This window comes from Limulus polyphemus, unplaced genomic scaffold, assembly GCF_000517525.1.
Source record: "Limulus polyphemus unplaced genomic scaffold, Limulus_polyphemus-2.1.2 Scaffold6356, whole genome shotgun sequence".
NCBI classification, from domain to species: domain Eukaryota; kingdom Metazoa; phylum Arthropoda; class Merostomata; order Xiphosura; family Limulidae; genus Limulus; species Limulus polyphemus.
The window spans coordinates 30,478-43,836 of NW_013671966.1; the positions used below are offsets into that span (position 1 = coordinate 30,478).

A 13,359-nucleotide genomic window follows, 5' to 3' on the forward strand; every position below is an offset into this window, starting at 1 on the left:
AAACAGTCTGGCATAACACTAGTTACACTGAGCCCAGTAAATTATACAAACAGTCTGGCATAACACTAGTTACACTGAGCCCAGTAAATTATACAAACAGTCTGGCATAACACTAGTTACACTGAACCAAGTAAATTATACGTTTATTTTTTAGTTCGACGGTGTGATGTAGGGAAATTTTGGTTATGAGTCCCAACGTTTTTTTATTTGTAATGAAACTAGTAAATGTATTTTAGTAAAATGATGTTAGAACATGAGGCATATTCTATGATTATGGATTAGTATCATGGCTGTGATTACATTGTTGGGCTATTGTCATGGCTGTGATTACATTGTTGGGTTATTTCATGGCTGTGATTACATTGTTGGGTTAGAGTATTATGGATGTAATTACATTGTTGGGTTAGTGTCATGGCTGTGATTACATTGTTGGGCTATTGTCATGGCTGTGATTACATTGTTGGGTTATTTCATGGCTGTGATTACATTGTTGGGTTAGAGTATTATGGCTGTGATTACATTGTTGGGTTAGAATATTATGGCTGTGATTACATTGTTGGGTTAGTGTCATGGCTGTGATTACATTGTTGGGTTAGAATATTATGGCTGTGATTACATTGTTGGGTTAGAGTATTATGGCTCTGATTACATTGTTGGGTTATTGTCATGGCTGTGATTCTGCTCCAGGTTAAGACTTGAATCTCTGACAGAACTGGTAACTTTACCAATTCTAGATTGCTATTATAAATCTGAGTATTGGGTTCCATTAGCAAACCATTCAGTCATCAAAGTGTCAGAATGATCGGCACAGGTCTTGTTTGGCCAGGCTACACCAGATCCGACATCAAAATCACTGTGTTTTACAACCATGTGAACCAGTATAAAGTTTTAAACAGCTACTTGTGGGATAATAAGATTTATTTCTCTTTAACATATCATTTTTAACAGTGAGACACGTGCAGCAACTGTTAGAGATGAAATGTTGTACAGAAATAAACCTTTTATCCCACAGATAGCTGTTCAAAACTTCATACTGTTTGTAAGTTAAGCGGATAGGATACTTCTTAAAAGAGCAATTATAAACCAGTGTCAAATCCCAGGTTTGTCAATCTGAAAAACTGGGGACAGCAGATCGTTAAATTAAGGTGTACATAAAACTTGACAGATAAATTTAATGATAACGTAATGTTCACTCAAACATAATTATGTAGTATACCTTTAAAGCAGTGGAATTAATGGTGTTTTAGTGCATTATTTAATGAACAGTGTTTGGCAAATTGATTATAAAATATTATACATGTTATTTGGAAATACAGTGATTTAACCTCTCACCTCTTCTTTTCATCTTCTTCTTCTTCTTACAAGGTTGATGATCAACTCCAGGTAATCACCTTGCAATAAAACATCTCTCATTATGATTACTTGCTGCTATCTGTAAAATTAAAATTCGGCGGGTGGTTTAAATGAAACATGCGTTTGTCTGTGTATTGTGGATTTTAATTACAATGCAGGAACTAAGATCTGTCTCCTGGTTTTCTTAGAGCCTGGACCATATGAAGAAAGGTCAGAAGAAAATTCTCTACTCTTTGTTTGGAGTAGTGGAACACAGTGGACGGTTGACTAGTGGTCACTACACAGCATATGTCAAAGTCAGGTCAAATGTTCCTCCACAGAACTTTTTGTGTACACATCCATTAAGACAGTGTGAGGTTGATCAGCTGATGGAGGATATGAGCAAAAGATGTCACCAAAATCAGGAAAACCTTCTTCCAGACCTCGATAGCAGTTCTCGAGAGGAGAGCGAAAGCTTGTCCACACTTCCAGGGAAGTGGTTTCACATTAGTGACTCGAGCGTCACTCAAATATCCGAGTCTTCGGTGCTGAGGAGCCAAGCTTATCTATTGTTTTATGAAAGAATAGCTTAAAATTTACTTATATTAGCGAAAAAGTTTTTGTTAAAAGTAAATCACATTGTTAAAGCTTGATCTAATTAGACAGTAGCCCCAGATCTGACACACACACACTTGTTTTTTTTTAGAACTTGTGAAAGTTATCAAACTCTAATTTTACAAAAACTCGGAAACTTCAAGAACCTTGACTGACTAAAATTTAATTTCTCCGTGGTTACTTTAGAGGAATTTTCCTATTCCTTGGTAAATTATTCAGAAAAAGTATATAAAGCTGGTACTAGATTTGGCGTGCATCATAAAACTCATTAGACAAACAGATTAATGTTGCTGGAATTGGGTGGGGGGTTGGCTCTGGTGCAGGGGTGTGGAATTCATGTCACCTGGGACTTTAAGTTTTGCCATTTTACTTTACCCATTGGACCAGTAGTTTCTGTATTCTCGTTGTTTCGTTGTAAAAAAAAAACATCTAATAGTCGCACACTTTCCTGAAAATTAGGGAAGTCTAGCCCACACAAACAAACTTTTAAAAAATGCATACCTAAAACCGAAATTATGTACACATCCCTCAGTCACACACACAGAGTAACAAGTTTATTTCAATTGATATTATAATATTGCATTTGTCTACAGTAGGAACCCAGTAGGGTTTGACTGACACCTCTAGGAGTAATATATAAGGTAACAAAAGTAATAAAAAGCTTTAAACTATTATATATAAGATATATTTAACATTGTTTTACTTTGTGACAGCAAAATCCAATAAAATTAAGGCTGCAAATAGCATTTAATTTTGGATATAAACCGTTTAGTCCAAAAATTCCTCCCCTCAGTGGCTCACCAGTGAGTCTGAAGGCTAATAACACAAAAAAACAGGTTTTGATACCTACAGTGGGCACGGCGCAGATATCCCAATGTGTAGCTTTGTGCTTAACAACAACAAAAAAGTCCAAAAATAAAATATTGTAAAATAAATAATATAGTTCAATTTTTTTAGGTTTTTGTAAGATAATTTGGAATGGTTTAATTTATAAATAGCCCACATTTGGTGTTCATTGCATTTTGTGTGAAAGGTGACCTAAATGAATATACAGCAATTTGTATCTTCATCGTGTTTAGAATTCAAATATCATCTGGTTTATCCATTTCACACTATAAAAAAAACGTGGTTTATCCATTTCAGACTATAAAAAGACATCTGGTTTATCCATTTCACACTAAAAAGACATCTGGTTTATCCATTTCACACTATAAAAAGACATCTGGCTTATCCATTTCACACTATAAAAAGACCTGGTTTATCCATTTCACACTATAAAAAGACATCTGATTTATCCACTTCACACTATAAAAGACATCTGGCAAGGTGTATATCAAAAAAGAATCCATGTTTGCATCTTACAAGTCGGACATTTCTGAAAAACGTCTACTAACTTTTATAAAACACTTCATCTGCATACAGTACCTTTGTAGCGTGTCTGTAAAATGTTTAATTTAGAAATTATGACAAATAAATGTTATAGATATAAATTATGCAAACAGATGAGCATTTAGTGTATTTTACTTTTTATCTTCATCAAACTGGAACATGGTAGGTCAGAATTTCGGAACTTGCATTTGGGTTTGAATTTGTGAGATACCACAGATTATTGCTCATACTTTAAGTTGTTGGTAGGTTATAAGAGTGACAGGCAATCCATTAGCATGGATTGTGGGTTAAGAACTAGGAACGGCAACAAATTACTTCAGTAGTTTTTGCCATAAACACAATAAAAGCTTAACCACGAAGCAAAATTGATTATTAATCAATTGATTGTATCAAACGTTAAATATGGCAAAATCCGGAAAGTTAGTATTGTACTTTTTTTTTCTTTGTGGGAGGGAGTACGTTCATTTTTCTAACATTTTGGGCAACAATTTTTATTTCTTCTTTAAGTTCCACACCCCTGTGGTGTCGCATAATCTTGGCTTAACACAAGACGTGAATTGGTCTCTCACGAGGTCAAAGGAAAGGTTTTATTACCCATTCATCCCATCCTTCGTGATACTCTTTTTTTTTTAAATTTGCAGTACATTTGTTGAATTTCTCAAATCAAAAGTCTTTGCAGGGTTTGTGTTTGTGTTGTAAATGACGGTTGGTTACCTAACTTGTTGTCTTTTATTATTATTATTATTACAAAACTTTTGATGCAGTGACAAGTTGTACAGTTTAGGTTTACTTTTAAAGAAAGAAAAATACTTTTTGATGAGTTTTATATCAAATATTAATCATGTTTTATAAATTAGAAGAAAAAAAAGCTTTTGTGTTGTAAAATATTTATTTGAAAACTTTGATTTATTTACTACGTGCATGATTTTAATGACAGAATTTGCCCCCCCCCCCCCCCCGTGTTAATTTATAAACAAATATACGAGGTACTTTTGGATTAACCGTATGATAAAATTATAAAAATAATCAAGAGTTAAAAGCATGCCAACCGTATTTTCCACTTAAAATGCTTCACACTTAATCGAACGTGAATGCGCGTGTACATTGAGTTGTTTATAATCGGAACTAACTCGGTGGTCCAAATATGATGTGCAAATAAAAATTCATCAGAAACCAAAATCATGCATAATAAATATACACACTCTTTGCCAGTGCATATATACGTGTTCCAAAGAAACATAAAACCTGTACTGGTAATATAACAACCATATAATGCATGGGAGATCATTGTCACCATAAACTGATTAATGAGTTATGCACCAATTTTTTTTTACCATTTGATGTAAAGGACTTTCCATCAAATCCTGAAAATTACTTGCTTATTTCCACCACTACATGGATGTTTACTGTTTGTACTAAAGAACTGTAGTTTGAAGAAAAAAAAATGTATGTATAATCTACTGCAGAAGGAGTAAGTGTCTATGCCATTCACACATTTGTTGTTTTCTTCACTGAACTTACAAATTTTAGTGATGTTTGTTTTGAACTTCGTACAAAGCTACTCTAGGACTATTTGTGCCAGCCATCTCTAATTGGGTAGTGATAGACTAGAGGGAAGGCAACACCACCAACTCTTGGCATGTTCACTGACAGGGATTAAAACCTGCAGATTACAAGTAGAGAGTCCTAACCACCAGGCCTTGGTTTTAGTGAAGAAAAAGAAAATTGACAAATGAGTTACACGGTGATTACTTGAAATTAGTATGAACTGAAAATTAAACCAGTCTAAGTTTATCAAAAAACATCAACAAAGAGCTTACTGTATTGAATTTGTGCTGTAGTTGCCTGGGGTGGTTCATATTAGAATATGAATACAGAAATAAGAAGAACAACTGCCTAGTAAACAAAGCAAAACAGCACCAAAATATTGGGTGTTGGATAACAAAAGGAAAAGTCACTGAAACCCAAAAATATGCAAGTTTCCAGCAATGAGTTTTCTTTCAAGGAATAGAATACCCATTAAATCAGTAACTTATCTAGACTACTGGTATCTTATATGTATTTTACATTAGGGAGTCAATCATTATGTCTTCCGGTTTTCAGCTATTGTACTTTATTCCTCGCTGCCTGCACCCAATTCAGGCTTCTCATCTCCAATCCATTTTCTATTGTTATCATGCCAAGTGATATCTTTCTGCCTCTTGCTCTTCCTTTCATTTCACCCATTGGAATCTCTGCCATCCTTCCCCCAGATTGAATTTCATGCCAAGTGATCTCTCTCTGCCTCTTGCTCTTCCTTTAATTTTACCCATTGGAATCTCCAACATACTTCCCCCAGATTGAATTTCATGCCAAGTGATGTCTCCCTTTGGAATCTCTGCCATACATCCATCAGATCTAACTTTATGCCTAAAATAGCACATCTGTTTATTTATACATGTCCGGCTGTGGCCTTCTTGCAAGCTAATTTAGTTACTACATTATTTGTATGCATTAATTATTGAGACACTACTACTGCTAAGCTCATTTTTATTTGGTTACAAGTAAAATATAGCCTATCACTGATGTTTCCACATCTGAAGTAGATTACAGAGAGATTATTACCATACAATAACTCGTAAGATTCGTTGTCTTAAAAAAGTTTCAGTCATTTAGTTACTTAAATTTTTTTTCTATTTCAGAAGGTAGTAGCATTTATTATGAATTATAATTCCTTTTATAATACTCCTCTTAACAGAAAATAAGTAATATTGATATTTGTCAAAGTCGATAATAATCGGCTTGTAGCAGTTTAAATTGAGTGAAGTGTGGCACTAAGTGCCCAAATAATGGATATCATTAGTATTAAATAAAATTAACTTTAGTAGATTTCAATACAAAAATGGCTGTCCTTGAAAACTTGTACTGTTCATTATGTCTATTAAATAATCCATTACTTGACGAGTGTGATTCAACAGTTTAAATCGAGTGAAGTGTGGCACTAAGTGCCCAAATAATGGATATCATTAGTATTAAATAAACGTACCACCCATTGTCCGATTCTACAGGCTACCAGTTCAGGTGTACATTTTACGATACATATCAAGTTATCAGTTCAATGTGTTTTATTTTTCCTTTTCTTTGCTACAAACTGGTAATAGTTAAACTTTGTGTAAAGAATGTATAATATACAGCACCTGTTAATGTTTAGGATGTCATAATGAATATAGCACAGTTGTTCGATTATTTATTTTTCTGTTCTCCCAGATGTGGAAATAAATTTTGAACTGGACATCATACAAATAAACAAATCATTCTGAAATTTTATGGTGTTTTTGTGCACAGACCTGTGAATGTTCCAGTTTATTTTTTTACGTTTTTATAGGTGTAAAAATTAAGATTATCGAAGATGAAAAAGTTTCAGTCAAGCAGTGGTTCAGAGTTACTTCTTTCAAATACTTGGATTATAAATGTAGAATCCAGTTCATCAGAAAAACTAATATTTTCCTTAGTTAACGAGATGCAGATTTGTAAATCTAGGAATATTCTCATTGCAGCTTACGTGGAAAGTGAAATTTAAATGACATGGAAACACAAGTGACCGTTAGATCTTTATTACAGTTGTTACCTCTATTACAGCAGCACAGACAACAGAGGAACGAAGAGTTCATAACTTACATTTAACAGGACTGGCTTTGTACAAATTTCTTTTCTTTCAGTGTGAGATATATATATATATATGTACAGTTGTACTGGAATAACCATTATATACAATATCCAAGAAGTTCACAATTCCATGTTCATTTGACGTGTTGGCAATGATTGTGGCAGGATTGTTTTTTTTAAGAAGAAAAATTGAAAAAGTAGAGTTGTGCACTTCTCATTGTTCAAATAACAATGACCAGTTTGTGTGTACGTAATCCTTTTACCTTGCATTGTTCCCCTAATATTGTCTTTTATATTATATTTAGTTACTTTTTCCTTTCATTGTGTGTGTGTGTGTGACCAATTATAGTCTTGTTACAAATGTCAAGCATCTTACTACCACATAAGTAATTACACTGAAAACATTTATATTACAACAACAACAGGAAAAAAAAAAGGGACTTCAACTTTGTCTTAATATAAACTGATTAATTCATCCCCTTCCTAGAGAACCTGTATGGTAAAGAACTGAATGTAATGGAAAGCACTTAGATCTTTGATATTCAACAATAAGAAACTTTACTACATCATATCCAAAACTAAAATTAGATACTTTTTCACAACTTTTTAATGGTGACCTTCTTCAGCTGGTTAAAACAAAAGGTTATTATTATGAAAAGTAAAATGTCACTTCTAATAAAAATTGTAAAAAAGTTCAATCTATTCAAAACACTTCCTCATGAACTGACATTTTTTTTTTGTCAAAAGTAACAAATTCGACCAATCTATAAAATGAAGTTTTCCCATAACTTTTCTTCAAAACTTAATGGCTTAGATTTCTTCAGCTGGTCTGTAGCACGTAATTTTAGCACTGCAACAATTGTAGAAGAAAATAAAGCATTTTAACAAAGTATTTTACACAGTAATAAAAACATCCATATTCAGCAAACACAAAACTGTTTCAAGATTAGTGAAGAAAGTAACATGAACATCCACATCTTTTTTTTTTTTGGTTAACCTTTACTGAAAGTTACATTTTTTTTCTCTCTCCCTTTCTTTTAGACTGACTATTTTACAGTGTGTCCGAGTTACTTTGTCCCAAAAATTTGCACAAAACCTATCATCTTAATAACTTGATATTTTCTCTCTAACATTATGCAACCATATTGGATATTTTTACGTGTCTATCTTCAGAATGTTTATAATTTTCCTTATCCTTCAAAGCAATAATGAATTATCGAACAAGCAAAACATTTCATATTTCACATAAGATACAGGAAATACAGACTATAATTCCCGACGCACATATCTTTGTATCTAAATTACCATTTTATTATCCAAGCTAAAGCTGCTAATTGGCTGTTTACTACTTCAGAGAGATTGTATTTTCCATAAAAATGTTCATATCTCAGGCACTGTTTTTCTGGAGCAAGAATGTAAAAAAAATTATCAAAACTAATATTAACTCTTCAATGCATCTTGGTGGAAGTTCTTTAATAATAGGATCTGCAACCAAACATTAAAAGTTGTGATTGGATGTAATAAAAATCTTGTTTTGTTTATTTAACACTCTACCAAAATTTATATTTTACTATCTTACATATAGCTTTCCTGTATCCATAACATCACCATGTTAATGTTATTCTTAAACATTATCTATAACGTTACTGTTTCACTCTGTCACTTTCTTCTTATGTTCACCTCAACAATACACATAGTAAATTTAGGTAACTTAAAAACTTCCAGCTTAAGTGTTTGAAGTTCAGGTTAAATAAGTTGCACGATAAAGAGAGTATTTTAATGGACCCTTATTTTATCTAGTGCAATGAAAAACTCGCAAAAATACAATTTGTTTGGTTAGTAAGTTTCATGTTGAAGTGAAGCCATATTTAATACTGCTACGATTGTTTCAAGAGCTCGTCGAAATCCACCGTTTTAAAAAGAATCTACAATCGCTTCTTGTGAATAAAAATTATGACCCATAATTTCAAGAGTTCTGAATGAAAAACTAAACTGATCCAAAGTTGTTGTGAAGGATAGGGTTGCGTCGTGGAATGTGCGAGAAGCAAAATTTTGATCACCACATGAGGCAACCCTCCTAAGTTTAAAACAAAATCTGCTTTGAACTGTAAAATACACACAACAATGCAAGTTTTAGTCAATTAAAAACCTCTTCTATTCAAGGAAGTTTAATATCTGATACAATGAGCAGCCTTAAGCAAGCATAACGCACTGGAAAATATAAGAACTACATCAGTTTACGCACACTCTTCTTCTTGTCCTTGTTATGGAATAAAAAAACATTAAACCGGACACAGTTTTTAGAAAACTGGAACATTGAACTTCACGATAACAACGAATTTGGCTAAAAACTCAACTGAAAACTACACAATAAATGCTGTTGATTTCAAAAATAACATCGATAACAGTATACATGAAAAAACAAATATACACAAGTGGCTATTTTATACAATATTAGTTTGATGAGCCAAATATCCACAACTTGATTGGAATAACCAAAAAATAATTTTACTAGCTTTATAACAGATCAATATTACACGTTTTTAACTGAGTTACACATAAATAAACTGCAAAACCATATTAAAGGCAATTAATATACATCCTGGTCAAACATTTTGACACAACTCTGTAAAAGACCTTCAACTACTATGCGTAGTGAGTTTGTTGGTATATTTGTAAAGCCATGTAATATAAACATTACCTGGCAAAAACATTTCTAAAATTCCTTTTTTTTTTTGTATTTCCTATTTGCCGGAGTCACCTGAAAACTAATACACATTTGTGGGACAATGTAACCCTTAAGCGACTTTCAAAACAGTACTTGTACTACAAGAAATATCCTCATCACTTGGAGAAGAATGAAATAAAACTCATTTCAGGTGGATGTGACTGAGAACTAAAAGATTAGTTTTATTGTGTAAATGCACGATGATTCCTAGATATTTAAATATTACCAGATGTTTTATAAAAGTAATATTTGCTACCAATAATTTTAGTGTCTCGCAAGGTGGATTAATACACAAATAAGACATGGTTGATAGAAGGATCTGATTTACAGTCAGAAAAATATTACTGCCATATTCTGGATCATTGATTTTATCATGACTACAGGTCAATTGATACACAAGAATTAGGGTAGTTATTTGATGACACTAGGTGGCTAAAGTTATCACAGACGTCAACTAAGGCATCAAGGTATGCTAAGATATGTTCTGTGTATACATTACAAAGTTACATTAATGGCTTACAATTACTCAACAACTGTAATATTGTTTTTATACAGGAAAAGCCAGTCTAAAGTATTTAGCTTTAAGCATAATTTCTTTTATTTATACAAAGTTTATTCTTGGCAAGAAAGAGGCAAATAATGAAATGTGTATTAACCAGTTAGTTAAATGATATAGCCGAGACCTGGGGGTTCTGTAGAGTATTGGAAGAACTATGCTCAAACACAAAAAAAAATATATTTAACTTAACAAGCTGAATACAAATAAAGCTAAGAAAGAAAGAAAAAACAAACAGAAATATGAATTACATATAAGTTTTTCTTTTGTAAGACAAGAATTTTTTTTAATATATATATATTATATATATAACCTGTTACAAAAAATCAAAAAAAGATTATCACAGATAAGTTGAAAAAGATATTGGTAGACAAGTTTTATAAAAACACAGAAACACGTGTATTTTAAGATTTATGATAATAATTTAATAACATTACAAAAACTTCTGATCAATACAGCTTTCTTTGATCACAAAAATACATTCTCATATTTATAATTGATTTGTAACGCCACTTGTCACAACTAAAATTCATCGGTCAACACTTCGTCTCATGCCAAGAGTAAAGCTAACAAGTCTTATAACTTATTCATAAATTAACCTTTTTCTATTTTTGGTAAAATATTTTCCATGTAATTTATATGGCTGTTTTAACTTTTCTTTTTCCTCTATTACATTAAGTCCTGGGCTATTTAATTTTCTAGCTAACTAATACTACTTGGCTACTTCTATCATTTTATTTACCTACTATGTTATTTAGCTTGCTTTAATCGAAAGTCAATATTAATTTCAAGACAATCACCAGCTCAATTTTCAGGCTTAAAAAGTTGAGACATCTGAAAGTGAGGTATTTTTCATCATACAGAGCAATTCAAATGATTATACAATATAGAACTGAAGAAAACCATTTAGTCACTATTTCTGATTTTACTAAAAGATCTGTTCTCGTTTTTAAGTTAGTTTTTTTTCCCATAAACAACCTCACCAAAGTAATTTAATAACTGGCTCCTAATTTTTGGTCAGAAGTTGGAATACATTTTCTCTCGCAACTAAAAAATTTGTTTTCCAAGCATTTATATTTTATAGTCTATGCGTATATATATATATATATATACAAAATATTTCACATTTGATATACATGATCCAATTTAAATAAAGCTACCAAACTGGATATGTATAAATTGTTGTCCCAACTCCACCTACATGCACTTGTTTTCCCCATGAATTTACATTTTGTTTCCTCTCAACTGTTACTCGTGTCCTTCTTGTGCTCGATCATGGTACCATGCATATCGCAAAGCCTTATACTATTACCATTACATGACCTTGTTTTGTCATCAACATGATGAACCAATGCTATCCCATCTCATGGATTCTCTACACTCGGTGTTCCAACATTATCAAATATCTGTGCTTCTGCCGATGTAATTTAACGTTCTGTCTAATGGAAAGTGGGTGTTAGCACTGATTTACCTATTTATTGCATTTATTATTGTGATAATTTCAAAATGTGCATTTCCAGCAACAACAGTTGAAACATTGCTATATTTATTTCACACTCAGCCTGAAAATCCTATACTTCCTAAAAACTATGTAGTTTCTCTGTATACTTTTACCTCAACAATCCTATTATAAGATAGATAACCCATTAGACTTCTTTGGACCTAGATGGGTTAAAAAAAGATGGCAACTTCTCAAGGTGCCATACGCACCAAATACTGGCTAACAGAAGTGTAGCATGTTCTTTGGGTATATATCAACCCTTGGCTGTGCTCCATAAACAATCCCTATCCTTACGTTCACTGTGATCGTGAACTAATTTCAATTTCCCTCTCATCTTACCTATCTCAGTGTTGCATCAAGAAAATTAGAAAAAGAAGTACAGTACATAAAAAGAAGTATAGAAATAAGTAAGGAGGGATGGTAAGACTAGGAATGGTCACAATTCCACCAAGTTGGCTCTATAAGTGAATGTACTGTAACCTTTTGGTTGTTCATAGTATCCAGTACTTCTAACATTGTACAAGTACTCCTAACTTCAGAAAGCTCTAAGGTTACCTAGCCAATCAAATAAAAAATCCCATGAAAATGACAGAATTAAAGGAAATGGAGACTAATGAGTTAGCCAAAGAGAAAGAAAAGAATTGACTCAAGAAAAGTTGATCTGGAGTTGAACGAGTGGGGGGAAATACCACAGAAAATAGTTCGATAAACTTTGATTTGGTTTGTAATAAAAGCAACAAATACTGATTATAAAAACTTACAATTTTTGTATAACGACACAGATGAATAAGTCAAAGGACCTTTAAAACTTGACCTACGATCAGAACGACAAATTATTGCACTTCTTACCTACTGGTCAGCATAAATTGATCCATGGCTTCAACTTTTGACTTGGAGGACACAAAACTGAAACAACACATCTGAGGCATTACAAAATCACCAAACGTTCACTATGTAACTATTATTTTGCCAGACTCTTTGTATAATTTACTGGGCTCAGTGTCCTTAGTGTTATGCCAGATTGTTTGTATAATTTACTGGGCTCAGTGTCCTTAGTGTTATGTCAGACTGTTTGTATAATTTACCGGGCTCAGTGTAACTAGTGTTATGTCAGACTGTTTGTATAATTTACCGGGTTCAGTGTAACTACTGTTATGCCAGACTGTTTGTATTATTTACTTGGTTCAGTGTAACTAGTGTTATGCCAGACTGTTTGTATAATTTACTTGGCTCAGTGTAACTAGTGTTATACCAGACTGTTTGTAGCCTACTTAGCTGTAGAAAAAATGAGGTACAGTATATGTGTGGGGGATTTATTTATTTTTTAGTTTGACAGTGTGATGTTAATATAGGAAATTATTGTGTTTCTTCTTTACAGACATCTGTATCTGTTAGTTCACCCAAGCAACCATTGAGTTGTTCCCCCACACATATACTGTACCTCATTTTTTCTACAGCTAAGTAGGCTACATTTATTTTTTAGTTCAACAGTGTGATGTTAATATAGGAAATTATTGTGTTTCTTCTTTACAGACATCTGTATCGTTCGTTCACCCAAGTAACCATTGAGTTGTTGTAGCCTACTTAGCTGTA

The 13,359-nt window shown here is 32.6% G+C and overlaps 1 protein-coding gene and 1 long non-coding RNA gene across 4 annotated transcripts in view; one reads left to right on the top strand and one right to left on the bottom strand.

Annotated features, from left to right (window-relative positions):
- The window catches only part of LOC106473637 (ubiquitin carboxyl-terminal hydrolase 16-like), a 30,833-nt gene extending 27,992 nt beyond the window's left edge, over nt 1-2,841 (top strand). For both annotated transcript variants that reach the window (XM_013934319.2, XM_022402038.1), the window contains exon 13: nt 1,542-2,841. In XM_013934319.2, the coding sequence (XP_013789773.2) occupies nt 1,542-1,925 (384 nt within the window). In that variant the 3' untranslated portion in view covers nt 1,926-2,841. The remainder of the gene's footprint in view (nt 1-1,541) is intronic.
- Nucleotides 2,842-9,707: 6,866 nt separating this feature from the next.
- The window catches only part of LOC111089473, an 8,791-nt gene continuing 5,139 nt past the window's right edge, over nt 9,708-13,359 (bottom strand). The window contains exon 3 of one of the 2 annotated variants that reach the window (XR_002613742.1): nt 9,708-13,022. This is a non-coding gene — a long non-coding RNA (uncharacterized LOC111089473). The remainder of the gene's footprint in view (nt 13,023-13,359) is intronic. The other variant, XR_002613743.1, reaches the window with a different exon arrangement.